The sequence below is a fragment of the Seriola lalandi genome, unplaced genomic scaffold (assembly GCF_002814215.2).
Source record: "Seriola lalandi dorsalis isolate HSWRI2012SDOR001 ecotype SW California unplaced genomic scaffold, Sedor1 jcf7180002053958, whole genome shotgun sequence".
Lineage (NCBI taxonomy): Eukaryota > Metazoa > Chordata > Actinopteri > Carangiformes > Carangidae > Seriola > Seriola lalandi.
Window position 1 is genome coordinate 23,197 of NW_019524511.1, and position 19,740 is coordinate 42,936.

At 40.6% G+C, this 19,740-nt stretch overlaps 2 protein-coding genes and 1 pseudogene across 3 annotated transcripts; 1 reads left to right on the forward strand and 2 right to left on the reverse strand.

Annotated features, from left to right (window-relative positions):
• Positions 1–30: 30 nt before the first annotated feature.
• Positions 31–5,406, reverse strand: edc3 (enhancer of mRNA decapping 3 homolog (S. cerevisiae)). The gene is made up of 7 exons (XM_023402613.2): positions 5,264–5,406; positions 4,874–5,039; positions 4,530–4,756; positions 4,094–4,432; positions 3,858–4,011; positions 3,214–3,431; positions 31–3,074 (listed from the first exon to the last, which is right to left on the reverse strand). Exons 2-7 carry the CDS (start codon positions 5,035–5,037, stop codon positions 2,740–2,742), a joined length of 1,437 nt encoding a protein of 478 aa, XP_023258381.1. The 5' UTR covers positions 5,038–5,039; positions 5,264–5,406; the 3' UTR covers positions 31–2,739.
• Positions 5,407–6,553: 1,147 nt separating this feature from the next.
• On the forward strand, positions 6,554–15,085 carry LOC111652362 (uncharacterized). The gene is given in 23 exon segments (XM_087172998.1): positions 6,554–6,580; positions 6,583–6,705; positions 6,790–6,854; positions 6,955–7,237; positions 7,432–7,529; positions 7,614–7,749; positions 7,852–7,977; positions 8,095–8,220; positions 8,315–8,419; positions 8,551–8,670; positions 8,760–8,977; positions 9,069–9,333; positions 9,910–10,021; positions 10,181–10,223; positions 10,324–10,393; positions 10,551–10,624; positions 10,729–10,813; positions 10,940–11,027; positions 11,120–11,202; positions 11,287–11,385; positions 12,328–12,444; positions 12,544–12,719; positions 14,093–15,085. Coding segments are annotated over 23 exon segments (2,715 nt in total). The 3' UTR covers positions 14,169–15,085.
• LOC111652363 (uncharacterized) lies at positions 15,044–19,104 on the reverse strand (annotated as a pseudogene). The gene is made up of 5 exons (XR_015437022.1): positions 18,533–19,104; positions 17,049–18,067; positions 16,446–16,602; positions 15,355–15,515; positions 15,044–15,235 (listed from the first exon to the last, which is right to left on the reverse strand). The product of XR_015437022.1 is annotated as an uncharacterized LOC111652363 (transcript).
• Positions 19,105–19,740: the final 636 nt, after the last annotated feature.

The window sequence follows — 19,740 nt, forward strand, 5'->3', positions numbered from 1 at the left end:
CAGTGTTTACAAAAACACCCACACACAAAATAAAAGCTCGGTGGGAATTTTTTTTTTTTATTATTTATTGTTTCAATCTGCACATAAGACACAAGAGAACTGCACAGTATTTTTGCACAAGAGCCTTGTCAGTGAACTTCGATCCCAAAAGGAAACAGTTGCCCTGTCTACATAAAACCTCCCACTGGCTCGTTCATTTAATGCGGTTTTTTACTGAACTGCAAAACGGAACTTCCATGGACTAGACCTCCTCTGCGGGCCAGACAATTTGAAACTAATTTAAATCTATCTCAGCAAGGATAACCTTTTAAACACTTCCACACAGGTGTTTTCCTGTCAAAAGGGTTTCTACCAAACGGTTTCTGACTGTTCGCAATTCGTTAAGAAATAACACTATTGGTGCAGGAAATGGTATTAAGTACATAAAGCTGCCATTACAGCACAATAAGGAAGAGCCACCAAAACATGTGATTTCATGGCCCCCTGGCGGCCAAAGAGAGACGGAGCTCATCTTCACATTCAGTAACACTGTCTGACGTTTTTCCGAGCCAGACTTGTCTCAACAGATGTGACATAACACATCAGGCTGGAGGAATGTTGGAGAAAGGACAAAACATTTGTGCACGACAGAAACTTTCACTGAATCAGCACACAAACCCTGTGCGGACCACTGTGCACAGAGACAATACAACACAACAAATGTAACACAAGCATTTTTAATCCTCCTGAGATATTATCAATGCGTGGTATCAGGTGAGGACATAATACCACACCTTACACCATGTACCAAAGAGTACTGGATTTGTAGCCTCCTTGTAGTAAGTGTGTACTCTTTGAAATCAGCCTTTTCTAGACTACACTGACTTCTGATACAGGACTCACCTCAGAATTAAGCAAATGTTGAGGTTTGAAAGTTGCATGTCCAATAAAGGTCTGTGAACTTAACACAACTGCCCCCTCTTGGAAAAAAAATTAAAAAAAAATACTGCCAAGGGTTTGACTTACATTGTCAAAAAGATCTGGCATTTCAGATGCCTCTGACCCCTTTATCAAGGTCTCAAAAAGCAGCACAAAACAAGCAGCTCTTCTCTTAAATTAATTGAGTATTTCACAGTCTATGCTTTAGTTTTTACGGTCGATACCAGTAATAGTCAAATACATAAACAGGCATTCTCCTGGTCAGACTGAAACTGAAAAACTTTCTCAACAATGTCTCATCACAAAGACCCAATCTAATTGGTACATAGCAGGTACTCAGTGCAGGACGGTGCATCTTGATAATTTTTTGTGAGGTCAGATCAAGACAATTCACCCCAAAAAATTCATTTCAATCCCACATACAGAGTAATTATACTTTAGAAAATGTTAATCTTTTTTTTTTTTCAGCCAACACAACTTTCATCAAAAAAAATGACATTCTGACCTGAAAGGTTGAAATTCACACGATCACGTAGTTTGAAACTTAAAGGACCGTACCAGTGGTTCTGAGCCCACTAATCACAAATCACTTACATTTAACATCACAAATAACCATCTGCAAACCATGCTATGTCTTTGAAATTTAGATGTATTTTTTTCTTACTGTTCCAGGCATCCATTGGCTTCTATTCATTTCTGTCTAATATGAAAATCTTTTAGAAAACTCCAAGTCTGCATTAATTCTTGTTAGTGTAACAGGACACTTCATGTTTACTGTGGAGGATTACATAATATAGACTTTTCGAGTCTGTTAATTTTTATACTGTACAGTAATGAATGAAACCAATAACTATATATAACTGAAAAAATACATTAAAAATGAAATTGCCTGCATTTGAATATTATCAGTAGAAATGTTAAATGTACATGATCTGTAGTTAAGGACCTGAAACTTCCAAAGACAATGGTATGGTCCTTCAGCTCATAGTTTAACTAACATTTTTGTTAACATCTTCCCCCAAATCATCACTTGATGGGAAAATTGCTAGAGGTTTTGCAGGCTGTGGCATATTATACCACAGCCTTATTTACCATGAACAAACAAAACTTCTGACATCTGGGTTCTCTTCAGTAGCTGCCCCATTCAACACTGGTTTAGTTTGACAACATCATCACTCATATAAATGACAAATATTCCACATTTGCTCTGATTAAATTTCTGGTTTATCTTAATAAAGCGTCAGACAACATTAACGAATGCTACAAAGTATGGAAGGCTGTAAGCAAAGCCATTAGTAATGCTAACACCAGTGTAATTTTTCTGTTGTCTCATCAAGATTAATGTAATAACATTGTATTTGCATGTATTCGATGGTGGATCTGTGTTTATTCACAACATGGCTTTTGAATGACGTTAGATTACAATGACATTCAGAAGTTTTCCTCTTTAAGTCAGAGATTGTCCTATCCAATTTAAAACTGAACTGCGTGTATTTTTGAATAGCCTATTTTCAAAATATCTTGTTAGATCATGTAAACACAATGTTATCTATTTAATTGCTGAAGTCTATCTATTTTTTCAATAAAGAAAAAGGTTTGAAAACGTTTTCCTTCTCCATTCATATACATTTAGTCCTTGTAGAACGGACTAACATACCAAACAGTGGTCCTTCAGTGTGAGGGGAAAAGTCCCTTTCGCATGTTGATGAGTAAGAAACTTAAGGGATGAACTGAAAGCTGAAGCTCTCTAATATAAGGCGCCCAAACCCAAACGGTCAAGGATGGTGAAAGATTCAACTGTCATGTTAACCATTAGTTCCTTTATGCAGAGTGCAGGGGGATGACAAACTTGCACCCAAAGGGGGAATGGTACTTGATTCCAACTTCCTGGAACACCTGGCGAGGAACACCTATGTCACACAGGTAAACCCTGCCAGCTCCCTCAGCCAGGGGAAGCGGGAGGCAAAGAGAGAGGGACCACTTCGCTTCAACTGCTTGACCCTGTCCACTAACAGGAGGGTCTAAGCTGAGCACTGGTGCTCGGTTCTGGTTAGCCCAATCTGCAGCTGCTCGATACCAAGGCTGATCCATAAGGAATGTGTTCTCGTGGCAGTCCAGGCAGTTAATGATTAGGTCCACTGGGGTGTCTGGAAGGTCTGTAGAGCCAGAGAGAAAAATGTATATATCTCAAGGTACTGCTTGATCAACTACAATGCAAAATGTTAAAACAAATGTTGCGTTGATTGCTGCAAAAATAGAAGGTCAAAATAAACAAAAGTGGAAAAATATGCCCACCTTTGATACTTGACACCTGTTTGCCCCCCGTTTTGTTGAAAAGTGTGAGCTCGCTGGTGACAGAGTCGAGCATCTTGACAAAATTGGGCAGAAACAGGATGACCTCCACTTCATGATTGGACAGGTGCCGACCACAGCTGATGCCCTGAGCCCCCTGAACATGAGGGCCACACAGAAGTGCCACTGTGGGACGCTGGTGTAAATTCTTTGGAGTGAATCTGGAAGAAACATAATAAGAAAATCCAAGTTTATTTCCCAAGTTTTGTGCTCTCCAAGTGCCCACTTCAGGTGAATTCATATTTGGCATTTGAAATAAAAAGGTTCAGTAGTATGGAAATCCAAAATGTTCAATCTTGAAATGAAAGCGACATTATGAAATAATTATATGAAAAAACAAACATACAAAATATATGAATGCATTGTCTATTTTAATACTGTTTTATTTGTTTATTTAATATTGAACACTTAGGATCTCCACGCCACCAAATAACCAACATCTACATGTCTCTGATGTTTAACTTTAACCTCTTCTCAAACTTTGACCCTGCTTACAACAATACACACTCTCTTGCATATCATGTTGTTATTTTTGCGAGCATTGTCTGAATTTTTTTTGTGTGTCTAAACCATCACAGCATTCTTACCTGTTGGGCCCACCCAGCAATGTAAGTGCCATCTGACTGGCACACACTCCAGTCATTTCAAGTCTTCGCTCCAGTGAGAGACCATGACGCTCAGCAACCGTCAACAGGCGCTTGTGTAGTTCATAGGATATACTGGGCACAACAAGCCCAGAGTCTGGGTGAAATAAAAGACACAAATATGTAAATTCAGGTCATTTACCCTCACTACTATTTGTTTAATTATGGTGTAGACTTACCAGTGCAGTACTCTTTGGCTCCAGGCTGTGGTACAGTAATCTGTCTGTACACAATAGGTTTGGCCTCCAGAATGTTCTCATCGTGACGGTAACGTGAAGGTGTCTGCTCTTGTGGTGTCCCACGTGACCTTGCACCGTTACGGCGCTCCGATATGTCAATCTCTGAGAAAACTGCTGCTTTGTCAAAAAGAGCCAAGTTTCCTTCAAAATCAAAGTCTGTGTCCAGGCCATCATCCATGCCATCCCCAAAACACTCATCATCTCTGTGTTTCATCTGACCATTCTTCACCCCATTCTTTTTCGGTGTCACTTGGTTTGCCCCTCGACTACTGGATGACCCTGATGGGGCAGTAAACACATAATCAATCTCTACGACATATAAACCAACAGTAATGATTTGTCTTATTCTGGGTGAGAAGCACAACATTGCACTTACAGGAGTTGTGTCTTCGACGAAAACCTTTAGGCTGGCCAGGAACATCCAGATGACGCTCTCCATAGCTTTTAGAGCAGTGTTGAGGGGAGTTTACCTTCTCCACAGACCTGGGGTCACCTTTTGGGACTGCAACTGGAGCACTGCTTACCTTGGTAGATACAGAAGAGCTGTTCCTTGCATTGCCATTTTTGATATCTAAAATCTTTAGTTCCTTTATGTCAATGGCACTGCATTAAAAAAGATAAAAAAAAGGAGAGATTGACTTTAGTTGTGAATCAGATCAATTTGCAAAAAACAAAAAAAACAAAAACAAAACATCCAAGAGTAACTGTTTTAAGCTGTACCTGAATGTGACCTCGGGGACAGGACACTTGATTCCATTATGGAAAGGTTGTCTTAAGGAGATGGTTTGGCTGGACTGGTCCACAGATGATACCTCTCCTTGATAGACTCCCAGTGTTGGCCCACAGTTAATTGACACCAAACTACCCAACCAATCCGCAGCCATATCTGTACGATATTGCAAAGCAGAAGTTTTAATTAACATTTTTTGTCAGAGCAGCAAATCAATACGATAACTTTCTGACAGTAAGACATCAGAAATACTAACTGCTCGATGTGAACGAATGGCTGTGCTAACCGACTGGCGTTAGCGTCGGCCTGTTATCCAGCTAAATTAGACGCAAACGCTCTCTCTAATTAAAGACCTAAAACCTGGCGTCAACGTGTTGTACCTTTTCGGGATTGATACGAATCAAACTCCTCAAGAACACAGATGAATAAACTGTAATATTAAGTGCTGGAAGTAAATTTGTTGCTTTATTAAACTGTTAGCTTCTTAGCTTCTTAGCTTCTTAGCTTCTTGAATGGCCAAAATCTTCAGCTGCTAGCGTCTGGCTTACTACTTCCTGTTTCCGGGAGACGAAATGTTTCACAATAAGAGTTTATACGTGTTATATTATGAACCGGAAAGTGTTTACTTACATCTAAATAAGCGAAATCTTGCACATTCATTGGGTTATCAAAAACGTGGGCTTCTACTTTTGTTTTGTTCTATTATAAAAAAAAAAAGTGAGTCATATGTAACGCTTATGACAATATGAGCATTCATTTGGATGTGCGCTGTTTTTGAAAGTTAGAGCAGTGCTTCTGAATAATGGTCTGACTTGCTTATGCAAAGAAACAACTTTGGACTTAGTCAGTAGCATGCAATATTTCACACTGATCTGTCGAGTATTAGTAAGCTTACAGCTATGATACTATCTGACAACTCATCACATGCTTTCTTTACCCTTGAAGCTAAAATAAAATCTGTTAAAACCCACCTATTTAAGAACATAATCACATCAGGCATTTATTTCTCTCTCTATGTTCCAAAAGCCAATTATAATCAATTATGACTCATTTACTGTCATTAGTAATTAATCCAAGGAAAGCTATGTGTAGTATGATTACTGTTTGGGATGTGTTCTTAACAACCCATGTCAACAAACAGCCAGTCATCAGACTTGAGTGAGATCATGTGGAGACTATCCCAGAAGTGTTAGCACATGACACACCCACTCAACTGTGTCCTGTGTACACAGGTTACCATGGATACTCAGTTCAAGGGCTGTAGCTGAATAGCTTAAAATCAAAGCTGCTAAGCTGGGGCTTACAAGCAGAGCAGGTGGGCATTGCCAATGGACAGGAGAGGGTTTCTACAACAAGGTACCGTAAGATTAAGTTTCACTCAGTGCAGACCACAGACATCAGTTTTAGTCATAAACTGTGGTTCACTCTGACCAGACATGCTTGTATTTAGATATGGAGATACGAAGGTATAATGAACAAATCTAGATTCAAACCAATAGATTTGTAGATCACAGACCCACTGTAATAACCATGCAGTGTTAAAGCTAGTTATTTACCATCAAGCAAGCACTGGAAAACTCAAGGCACATGATCCAAGAATAGCCACACACCCTGAGCTGCCACCTTTGTGTGAAAATCTATCCTTGTCACTTGGGCAGACATGTGGGGAGATGCAGATTGTAGCCTCTCCCATACAAAGGGAAGTGATAGCTTGGATCTAGGAAGACACTCCAAAATGTTTAGACCCTCATATAGAAGTTCAAGTCCATTTTCTCTCACAGACCTCGACATGTGGGACACCAAATCCCGCCTTACAGCCCAGGTAAGACCCAGATATGCTCTTTTTGGGGTAGAACAGGTCAAGCAAAGTACAGTTACATTAGAACATGTGTTTTTTTCTCCTTAGACCTCAGCATGGTGCGGTATGGCAACTGTCTCTGGGTCAGGATTTCTGTCCAAAGTCAGCACAAGGTGAGGGGAGAATGTACACAGTTTTTAAGCAACAGAGACACAATAATATTCATTTTCAAGTCAGGGCAGCTGATGTATTGATGAACTGTATCTGTTCCAGCACGTCAGGCAGCACCGGTGGCTTCAGACAGAATGACCCCGGTCTAAGGAGATGGCAGTCATTGTCCCGTCTGGCACCTGAGGGTGCTACTCGGTCCTTTACTCCGTCTCCAGGGGCTGAATTACAAGCCGCCCGAGCTGAAAGTAGCTTTAGACAAGCAGGAGTGGTGCAATGGCTGCAGGATGCTCATGAGCGTATAGACAGTCAGCTGGACCGGCTGAGGGCCAGAGACGCACAGCTGAGCTACAACACAACTACTGCACAGCTACACATGAATCATAAGGTAAGTAAAACAGTATTTAAATCTTTGTTGAAACAAATTCTATGCTCTATCTTTTTTTTTTCTTTTTTTTTTTGCAATCTTCCCTCTCATTGCCACCGCTTTTGGGTGGTTTTATAGTTTTTCTGCTTCAAATAGATGTTTGGTATCTGCCACACTTGCACCACACAGCATCCTTTCACCCTCTACTAACACAGCAGCTGTCAGAAGCAATGAGCACTCTTGAGCAGGAGAAGGAGGCAGCTGAATCAAACCATTTTGACAAGAACCAGCAACGTAGAGAGCTTCATGAAAAGTGAGTGCAACGAAAGACATGGAGAGGAACATTTGAATGACTGTAGAAAAGATTGACATTCCTCACGTGAAATTTACTCACAAGGGTCCTAAAGCTGGAGAGGGATCTGGTGCAAATGAGGTCTACTTTGGACAGAGGAAGCAATGATCAACCAACCAAAAGAGCTCCTAGTTCACTTAGCCGAACATTACCAGTGAGCCAAGAAGACTTTAACAGACAGGTGTGTTAGCTTTATGTGTAATGAAAATATATGTTGTAAATATTGTATTATTCTGTGTATTCTGTTTGTCACAAACTGCTTTTACATTTGTGTTTAATTAAGGAGAAGCAGGAGGTTGATACAGAGCTGTGCAGGCTGAGAGAGGCCCTGAGAGAGGCTGAGACGAGGGCAAAAACACAAGAAGAAGAGCGAAATCAGGCACTCCAGCGACTCCAGACTTCAGATGAGGTCAGTTACAAAATATATGAGGGAAAAAATCAAAATCATCAAAAAATCAAAAGTCTAATGTCAAATTGTGTCAAATTATACCTTTAGGCTGATTGTCTTTTGCTCCTGTGTATCTAGACACAGAGGACGCTGTTGAGTCAAATAGAGGAGATGAACCAGAGCCTCAGCCACACTGTATCAAATCACACTGAAGTGCAAGAGCAGCTGAGTGAAGCTAACAACAAAATCAGCCAAGCATGCCTGGTCAGTCTCCTGTCTCTGATTCAGTATCCAACACAATAAACATTCACATAAATAATCATTTCACCTTGAAAAGCGTCTTTCCAATTCTGCTCAGGAAAAAGCTATCCTGTCAACTCAAGTGTTAAAGCTGGAGGATAATGTGAAGGAACTAAAGGCCAAACTGACAGGGGCTCTGTCTGACAAAGATCAGCTGATCCAGGTATCAGATATAATCTCTTCTGAGCTTTATGTACAATGTCTGAGATCAAAATGTCATGTTTTAGTAGTATGACTGTTTTTTTTTTTTTGTTTTTTTTTTTTGCATCATACTTACCATCAAATGTTGTATAGGAGAAGGCAGAACTGCACCAGAGGACCCAGGTCCTGGAGCTGCATCTGGAGAGAACACAACCAGCTTCAAAGGATCAGGAAACTGTTCTGATGAAGGAAGAATCAAAGGCCCTCAGAGAGGTGGAAAAGTCTGAGTGGTCATCTTTTTTATTAAGTTAAAATTTTTCTGAATTCTTCATGAAATTACCCCTGCTATGTCTTTTCATCAGGTCAATGAAAAGCTGACATGTGAGCTTGAAATGATCAAGCAGAAGGTAGAGATCTCACAGTCTCAGCTACAGGAGCTAACAGCAGAGCAGGTCGTCAACATCAAACAGATCAGAGATCTGGAGGCAGAACGCTCTGAGCTGATCACACAAAAAGAGGAACTGCTGAGCAAAACTGATGAAGATAGTCATGAGATGAAGGAAAAGTGCTGCCAGCTCAGGTGAGATGTTAGGCACATGCTCTTTCACAGCGTACTGAAGACGAAGTTTAATTATCCTCTCTTCACTAAAACCTTCAAATTATTTATCCAGGGAATCTGTGGAAGTTTTGGAACTAGAAAAACAGACGCTGCAGGATCAGTGTCGGTGTCTGGAGGCTGAGCTGCTTGACAATGAAGAGAAGCTACACCTGCTGGAAGAAGAGTATCGCAAACAAGATGCAGTGAGAGTCCAACACATCGAGGAACTGAAAGCTGTGGCCTCACACTGGACTGAGAAATGGCAAAAGGTGGCTTTGACCCTGCAGTCTACACAAGAGGAGCTCGAGGAACTCAAGAAGAGCAACTCCACAAATGAAGTAAGACTATACCTGTAGCACTCTGCTACACACCCACTGGTTTAAGGACATGCATAATAATTTGTGTCTGATGTTTTGTTTTTTCATAAAAGTTTTATTTCATAAAAACATTTCAAATCACATCTCCTTCTTCTCCTTCACTGAAAAACTCCAGAAGAGATGCTCCACTGAAGTTTCCACATCACACTTTCTTTAAATTGCACATTGGACGAGGATTGGCTCCAAAAAAGTTTTAATGTCACAAAATCATACTTGTATTTCCATATGTCAAAGTCAAATTTAAGATGAGCACAGAAGAAACGTCAGCAGATGAATGTGAAAACGGTTTTAGTTTCGAACTCTGCACATAAATCATTCTGAACTGTGTGAATGTTAAACATCTAAGTGAAATAACAATTGACAAAACACACACATTAATTAATTGCTAGATCACAAATCATAATTTCCTACCTGGAGAAGAAATTGAGAATCTGCTGAAAAGCTTGTGCCTGTGCTCTTTCTTTCTCAGAGTTAGGGCACATGGATGTTCTAGTAGATATATATATTGGTTATATACCTATACGATTTTTCCCATAGGGGCAATGTGACTCGCTGCTCAGGGTTGAGCTTGACGCATGTAAACAGGAGCTGGAGCTGGAGCTGGAAAGGAGCAGAAGTCAGGCGCTGCTTCAGAGATACAAGGATGACGGTAAAGGTTAATATACTTGTCAGCAGTCTGTGGCAACTGCAAATATTCTCTACAAGATTACAGATGTGTGTGTTGCTGGCACACAACTCCAGAGAATAAGTGTTATTTTATTCTTTCAACACAAGGGGGCGTTAAACTGCCGTGGCCTTGTTTTTGCAGGTGGTGCAGCTGTGCGGACTAAGGGCAAAGAGACAGTGACAGAGTGAGTGGATTTTGATGAGATTTTCATTTTCAAAATGCACTGTCAGCAAATGCTCAAAATGAAATTCTGTGTTATCGTGTGTACTATATCTTTTTATCAGCTTATCAGAATCCTCTTTGTTATGGGAACCGACATCAGACTCCCACAGCAGCCAAAAGAAATCCCCTCAGGTAACAAGATGTTCCCCTCTTCAATGAAATGAATTTTTAACGCTTAATAAACGGGGGGGAGAGTGTGTCATACACTGATGTATTTTTCATGTAAACATGCGTTGAGAGTAAATATTTTATGCACAGAATATTGATGGTTAACTCTCATGATTAATAGGTTTGTATACAAAGCAGTGAGGTTCAAATGCTGAAGGAAAAACTGACAGAAAGAGAGAAGGAACTGAGGGAAAAGTAAGCTTTTTTTTAAAATTTTGAACTGAACTTTCTATTAAAAGATTTAAATGGACGAATGACCAGTTGAGAATGTAACAGTTTTTCATCCGTTCTGTTTAAAGGGAAGACGCTTTGATGAGTTTAGAAAGGCTAAGAGAGACGGAAAAAACTGAGGCTCAAATCAAGGTTTCTGCTCTGGAGCTCAAGGTACAGTCACTACAACCTGATCAAACTATCAATGAAATATACACATCTATGTGAACCAGTGGCTGTGTCGAGAGGTGAATTGACTAGCACATATACTCTCTTTATCATCTCTGTTTTTCATGATAGCTCAGGAAAAAGGCTTCTGAAGTTAGTCAAGAAAGTGAGGGCCACGCAAATGTCTCAACTACTGACTCACTAAGGACCCAGCTAGAAGGTATGACACTGCTTTTGAAAATACTTCTGATGATATTGTGTTATTTTCCTCATTGTTTCAGCTCAAAAACCTCTTCCTGTGTATGTTTTCAGAGAGCAGGAAGAAGGCTGGCCAGCTGCAGCAGGAGAAGATGCTGGCAGTCCAGAAGCTTCAAACACGAAAGCAGCTTTACTCGGTAAAGTTCACGAAAGAGACACCACTGAAGATGGCCTCCTGCAGTGGTGACGGACATAATGAATTACAGATGCCTTGTCTGCAGGTTAAAGATGAGAAACCACCTGTTGAAGGCAGGAAGGATAAGACTGTCTGTCCGGTTAATCTAGAGACAGACCAGCAGAGGAGAATGGTCACTGAGCAGGTATCAACGTGATTTCAGTTCACCTTGTTTTATCCAGCAGCGTGGCTCTGGATGCCAATTCCAGGCTGTCTATCCACCACTTTGTCAACAGCAACAACCATTAGATGGATTGGCCATAAAATTTTATTGAGACATTCATGGTCTTTAGAGCACAAATCCTACAGACTTGGTGAGGCCGACTTTACCTCTGGCGCCACCAAACAGTTGATATTTGTGGTTTTGAATGAAAAGTCTCATCAACTATTGGATGGATTTCCAGGACAGTCGTGTCCCTCTCAGGATAACTTTTAAAAATTTAAGTCATCCTCTAACTTTTTTTGTAATGCCATTTATTTAACAAATTTGGTCACAAATACCCACAAAACTAATGACATTCACATCAGCCTCAGCTAGACTTGTGGAATCTAAATACATTTACTCAAGCATTGTACTTAAGGAGGTGCGACTCCTGCAGAATTAGATCAATAACACAAAATATAATTAACAAATAAATGATGATCTTTTAGTATAGGTTAATACATAATTAATCCCTGGGAGGAACTTCACCAGCTAACTTCTAATAAATAATTAAAATTATGCCAATTAATATCAGCTGCAACATTAAAATGATGTGTGTGCACATTTATGCAGCAACAGTCATAATCCAGTGATATACATTTTACTTGTAACAGAGTATTTCTACACTGTAATATTGCTACTTTTAAAGTAAAAGATTTGACAACTTCTTCCATAAAATGCTAGCATGCTAGCATAAACAAAGTTGTCAAAGGTAAGCATCACATGCTAAACATTTTCATGTTAGCATTGTCATGGTGAGCATATTAGCATGCTTAAGATTAGCATTTAGGACAGCTGTGCTCTAACCTTTGTCTTGTTTAATACCTGTTGTAAATGACAACAAAACTCATAATAGAAATATATTGTATCTTACCATGTTTTCAGTTGAAGAGTTTGTTCAAAGAGCGAGAAGGAAAGGAGGTGGGAAAGGTTGACAACACACCAGCAGCTGCTCAAACCAGAACCTCCTCCCCTCAAGACGGGACTCCCACATCTAAAGCTGTAAGGTTAAGAATAGAAGAAAATGTAAGAATCCTGACAGCAGTGAAATGGATTACACTAACAGCCATGAACTCAAGTTGTGTGTTCATTTTCATTCAGACTGCAGTGGACAGGTGGGGCTGGCAGCAGAGCTCAGGTCTGATGCCAGTGTTTGAGGAGGACGAGGAGGGCAGTGACCAGGAAACCTGGCCTGAGAGGAGGAGGAGGAGGAGGAGGAGGGAGAGCCAGCAGGAGAGGCTCATATTGAGGAAAACCTCCACAATCAGGGACACCAGGTTAGGAGTGCTTAAATTACAGAAAGTAGATGTGTTACCAGGTTGAAAATCCATGAAGAATGTGTCCAGTTTGTCCATAGGTCCCTCAAACCTCTGAATCTTGCTGCCAAGCGCACCAGCTAAATGAATAAAACATCAACATAAACCTCCAGCCAACACACCACTCAAAAGATCCTCTATGTTTGTCTGACTGCATGCTACTAAGTTTCATAAATGATTTATCCGCATCAGCAACAGATGCAAATTAATATCATTAATGGCATAATCGTGGCACATAGATGATATCATGAAAGTAACAGAGCTATGCCCACATTGATTCATTACATATACACTCACATATGTGCAGACAGCACTAATCCCAGCTTCTGCTTTAATCAAACAGCATACAGTACGTGGGGAGGGGTGTGAGCCTGGCTGCATAACCACTTAAACTCCATGTGAAACGCAGTTCAGCTATAATCTCACATATGACCCTTTCTACTGGGTAAATAATCGGATTTGGAGCTAAGGAGTGAACCGCTCGCCTGGAACACATCTGACCCAACCATAAGGGGATGGGCAAGAGTTACAGTATGTCACTGTCTTCCACTGAAGGCCTGTGACCACCACTGTATGATAACAGAGAGGGAGTTCATGACATCCAGACATAGTATGAGAAAGACTGGTTCAAAGTCATTACAAATTCGTAGATGTATTATACACGAATAAATGGAATTACATTTAAACATATATTACAAATTTTGTTTTGTAAAGACTAAAGTGTTTAAAAAAGGTCTTTAATGTGAAAAATTCTTTTGACCTATTCGGGCTGCTACCAATAGAAATAAATATGAAATTGAAATAATTTAACATTTTGAAATAGGTAAATATATATATATATATATTTAGAGACATTCAACCAAAATAAGAGGAGATCTGAAAGCATTCTCTCCTCTGCCAGATGTCAGCTAAGAATCCAGAAAACAGCTGTCTGAAGGCAAAACATGAGAGTCTGCTTCAAGGTGAAAATGTGATGAGTGAGTCAGTATAATCAGTAGTGTAGACGTGTGTGCTATGATCTGTGCCTGTGTCGTGTTTATATTGAACCTTCAGGAGATACTACAGGAATCTTCTTCCTTTTTCTCAAACAGGGACATATCCAGAAATGACCATTACTAAACTGACTCACAAATATGGAGCATTTTATTTAATAAAGCTACTTTTATCAATGCTGATGACATTCATTGATGGATAAATCCCTGTTTTGAATGAATGAACCCTCTTTATCTCCCTTTGCTTTCTATCTTTTGCATGTGTAGAATACTTATTAGACTTGACATTTGGAAATATGTATCTTGGTCTAATTATGTTTCCCTTATTTCTTTTGATTTAAGCAGTAAGGTTCAAGCTGCTAATCCAGGATCTTCACACTGCAGCAGAAAAAGTACCAGACAAGTCTTCGGATGTTGAAGGGCCAATCCTAGCTCATTCTTTAGATGAGTGTGACCTGCAGAGGAGAACAACTTCCCTCTATCCTGATGGAATATTCCTGGCTCAGCTTGTAGATATCTGTAGCCCTGATGAAGATGAAGAGGAGGGAGAGGACAAATGATGTGTTTGCATTGGGAAAGACTTGCTATATACAAATCTGATACTGTATGTTTTTTACACAACAGAAATATAATAACTAATTCAAATCTACAATTTAAATATAATCCTATGATAAGATGATTTTTGGCAGATGCTTTTCTTCCGTAACCAAAGATTGTGATGTTTTGCAGCTCAGTCTAACAGAAAGCTGCTTTGTGATGGAAAATAAAGCACAACAGCAACAATCTGAGCATTTTTACGTCAGGCAATAGTGTTAATAAAAGCCACCAGGCTACGTCAGGCAAAAATGTGTTTTATTTATATGACATGATATGGTTCCTCACACCATATTTACATTCAGAATATCCTACAGCCAACAAGCTATTCCTAACGTGTCTCCAAAGAACTGTGGAATTACAGATATGCATGAGAGTATATAAAGTACATTTGTGTGTAACACATGTTACTCACACATCAAATAAATGACAAAGTGTATTTTAGTCATGAGGACTGAACTGCTTAAGGTAATATTTTACAAATACATTATTCTACAAACTCTAAGTTTACATTGCCATTTCGTGCACTTACAGTAATGTTCCATAGGAGAATTCACAGATTCATATAAATAAGGCCATGTTTAAAGAGTTTATTGTTTGGTGCTCAGAAATCCATCCATTAAAACTGCATTGTCCATAAACTGTGAGCACTTCATGTCAAAGTTTGTTCTGGATGCCTCACTGAGTTCACACAGAGTGTCAGGTCCACTGGTCATGAAACAGGTTTTTAAGCACATGTGTGTCAGAGCTCTATAGTGTGTCTGGTTGAACGTTGTGCCAGCGGGCCTGCTCCACCTGCAAGCTGCACATGTCCCTCCAGTGAGCACGTCCTGCATCCGCAGCCTCCGCACCGATTAGGACTCGACCAAGAACTTTACCTTCTGAACACACCTGATTCATAAGGAAGGAGCAGACTATGAAATCCACAGGGAAGTTACAAAACAGATAAATGCTGTTATTCACAAAGCACATTCTATTCTGTAATTGTGAGCTCCCAAAGCAATTTTTACCTGCATGATTATGAACTCGAGCATGAGGGGCAGCTGGCTGATGTCTCCTGGAGGAAGGTCAAACAGGAATGAAGCATTCCACACAGTACATGAGCCTCCGTTAGTTTCTCTGCTGCTGATCACAGTTCCCTCATGATGCAGATTGATCACCACCCGGTATTCTGTGCACAGAAAGTGTGAAAAAAACTCTATTGTAAAATAAAAAGTAATAATAAGTAAACAGTAAAACAACACTATATGACAATAAGACAGGTCTAAAAGTCAAGGTAGTCCTTACTTGTGTTAACATACCACAAAGACGAAAAATAAGGTCTTGTTCATTTTTGATATTGTATCTGTCTTGTGTGGACCATGAAGTCACAGACTAGCGCACAAGCACGTATTTTTAATCCATCAATGTCTCTGTATTAGTTTAGTTCTGTTTTTATATCTAAAACACAAAAATCACACCCCACACGAATGTTTACACACTGTCCAGCTACAAAAACTGGATAAAAATGACAAAAGTCTCCTGTAAATACTATATTAGGTATGGTCGAGCAAAACATGGAGCTAGAATGCATGAAATAAATATCTTTTTCTCTCTCTCTCTTCAGCCAACGTAATGCAGTCCTGTCTGTACTCTATATTGTATAAATATTCATGAACAAACAAGAAGAGATTATATAATGTGACATACTGCAAATGAAACAGATATCATACAATCTAATGGCTCTGTATGCAGGATGTGCTTGTCTGCAATAAAAATAATGCCGAGACAGGCTAATGCAAACAAAGATTAGATCTGTCAGATCAGAGATCCAGAGGAGATTGAAACATTTTCCTGAGGATTGTGAACAGTGAAGGATTAAACCACAATGTCATTATAAAAAGGGATGATCTCCTGCTGCACTCGGGTCCTGTAAGACATCATTTAATCCGCAAAACATTAAAAGCAAACATAGGGAATTATTTTACCTCTGCCCCTGAAAGGCAACAGTTAGGTCTGTCCACGCATGCTTACATAATGCTTCTATGCATGATGTCCTTATGGGATCTCTAAGTCAAGTAAACATTTTGTCAAATTCTAATGACAACAAATGTAATTTTACCCGGTGCTGCTGACGTGTGGATGAGCTTGTCTAGGTTGTCTGCTCTGAGGACCGAGGTTTTGATGCGGTGGGCCGGAGTCTGATACAGAAGCAAAATGAGGATCTGTGGAGGGCCGCTAAGCCCCTTACACATCGGTGCATTCTGGGAGATCAAACTCTGCAGTCGGAGGGCAGAAGTTCAAAGGGAAGAGAGGGAACCTCAATCAGGGGGAAATACAGCATGAGGATTTTTGTGTTGTTGCAGACTAAAGTCACAAACCTAATCTAAGGATTCATTCCAACAGTACTGACCACAGACATCATGCTCAGTTGTCTCTTACACAGAAAAACAAAAAACAACTTGTTTCAGCAGTTTATTTCAATAGGTAATCTCCATGTCCGGCTGGATTACTAACCAGGCACAGCTGACAACTCCTCAGGTCCCCCAACCCCTAGGCTGACTGCGTGGCTCTATATAGAACATGAATATAGAACTTGAATGTTCCTTAAAAGGGGCCCAACAATCGATTTTTGCTCCAGGGCTTCTCAACACATTAACATGGCCATACCTGTGTCTGTCTTAAAGATAAAGTGCTCACAGATATTAATTGAAAACACCACTACCTTTTTTAGTTTCCTCCTGTTTGTGTTCAGTTCTTTTGTGAAGTGCAATGGATGCTCTGCTCTCCAGTCTTTTCCTCCACATTCAGCCTCCAGTTCCCCCAGTACGGTGCCTCTCAGGCTGTGTGCTTCCCGAGTATATACAGCTGTTCTGAAAGTGCACCTCTGGAGCTCTTCCACAGAGCACACCTTCAGAAGCAGCACCAGGCTGTGTGCCTCAGGGCTGAGGCTTGTCTTGACGGAGGCTTGTATGGGACAGGGGTACAGAGGTGGCAAGCTGCCCAGCACAGACACGTTCTCCAATCTACGAGACGTCCCACTGAGGCTGAGGACGGTGACTGTCAGGGTTTGCTGCTCTGGAGAGAAGGCCATAGTGAAATGGAGGCAAGGTTTTGGTGATATTGGCTGTTTGCAGGTGGCACTGGAGCCATAGCTCAGTGGAGCTAATGGGATTTGTTCTTCAGGCATAGAAGGAGAGACAGCGCCGGGGCTGGTGAGCCTGCTGTGTTCACTATAAGATGCACTATCCCCAGTGACGGTGCAGCGCCTCTGCAGAGCCTTACATGTTTTGGACAATAGTCCCAGTTTGGGAAATGTAGGAAGAGATGCATGAGTGGGATCTATGGGTTTATAAAGGGGTGACGTTAGTGGCGGTGTGCTGAGTCGGCGCAAAGAAAAATAAGACTTTGGCTGCTCTTTCCGTTCAAAGGCAGCTTGAGCTTGATTTGAAAATGGTAGAGAGGTAAATTCAAACTCAGAAGGGGCAGGGCTCGCGAATGTGGAGGGATACTCCAGTATATCTCCATCCAGCTCTTCATATTGTGGCCTGGATGCTGTTGTCACTGCCGAGGGAGATGGGCTCTGGGCAAAGGTCACAGGTTCAGCAGGAGCTGGTGCTGATGTCACAGGATCTTTGTCTTTCACTGGACAAATCTGACTTTTCCTGCAGCATATAATACATCCCAGGACCAAACAGAGACAGAAGGTGATCAGTCCAACCAAAAGAAGAATTTGGAGGTGAACTGCAGGCATAAGAAAGAATAAGGCCAGTCAGATGGTGGCAGTTTAGAAACTGTTGTAATTTACTCTCATGCAACTCGTGGATTACATAACACAGTACATGAACTATTTTAGCCCCTTTGCCTGAGAGCATAGACCCCATACTTCATGGTTAAGTACTCATTTTTTTCAAGTCTGTCTTAAAACAATATTCTCATGCCTATATGTACATTGAAAAAGCAATGTCATGTTGGAGGTAAGACCCCGATCCACAGTCCTTGATCTGTGTAAAAGTGAATCATATGGTAAGACTTCAGTCTGAGTTAGTCATATGAGATGATATTCTTCTAAAGTGATTCAAGATCACTTTACAGTCAGTATGAACAGGAGGAATGATTGCAGTGACCAGTAACTCTTTTAAAGTACTCATAGGCATATGAGTATTGTTTTAGACTTGAAAAACATGAACCTATCCATCAAGACCGTACCTTCTAGTTGTTTGGTAAAGAGAACCTGCACCAGGAGCCAGAAGAAGAGTATGACCATGATGCCCTCAATCATACCCTTACAGCAGAAGAGCAGCACAGACTGCCAGAGAGGCTGACCTGGATACTCCTCATCATGATAAGGCATGGTGCCAACAGGGAGTTAAGAGACTGCAGAAGGCGTTCCTAAAGAAATGTCCACAGAAGCACTGAGGTCCCAGTAAAGATCATTGACTTGACGGATGAAAACACATTCCAGCTTTCAGTGTCAGTGATACGTCCCTTTCTGCTTTAGAGGATCCATCAAACCCATTGTTTTGGAGAGCCAAAGGCACGAAACATCCATATCCCATTAAAACATCCTGAATATGAATCACAAGTTTCAGGTATGAGCAACAAAATAATCAACAACACCTGCACATTACATGATGACACCGGATTCCATAAAAGAGAGCTGTTACTTCCACGAGTTATATTCAAGCAGTCTTTAACAGCTGTAGGTTTAGTTCCCAGTTCAAAGCTGGAAAGTCATCCTTCTATCCTAACTTTCTACATATAGAGCATCCCAGTCTTCATCCCAGGACAGTGATCCCCTCATCTGCAGTGTGACTCGAATGGTATTATGCCTCCCTGGCTGGCGGGGAGCGTGGGCGGAGATATCCATCTCGTAATACCTCTGAATTGTGCCTGTAGCATCTTTCTTCTACACTGTTCCTGATGCCAACCCAGCAATGTCACTATAGGAAAACTATCCCAACAGTAAAACCTGCAACCCATCCCCCGTCCTCATCCCCTGACCCATGAGCTCTTATCTCCATTAGTATAGCTTCTACATTTGGTTTGTCACTTATGTAGCAATTACAAACAAATTAATTGACAAGTAAACCCAGGGCAGAAGAGTTAAGCTCTCAATTGTTCATTGCGAAAGGATTGAGAACAGAGACATCAAAGGGATGATAAAGTGGAAATACTGAAAAATGCACATATTTATGGATGTATAAAACCCTCTGAGCAGACTGAATTAGTCTGTGGGTCTTGTACAGAGGAGGAAATGCTGCCCCCATCTGGCCACTCGCGTATGTATTCTTTTCATTTTTGTTTGTACTTGTCAGTCGTTGAGGAACTATTCAGGTCCTTTACTTAAAATAGTTGTAATACTGCGATATAAAAAAGCTTCCTTCCAAGAAATAGTTCTGAAAAGTAAAGTTGCA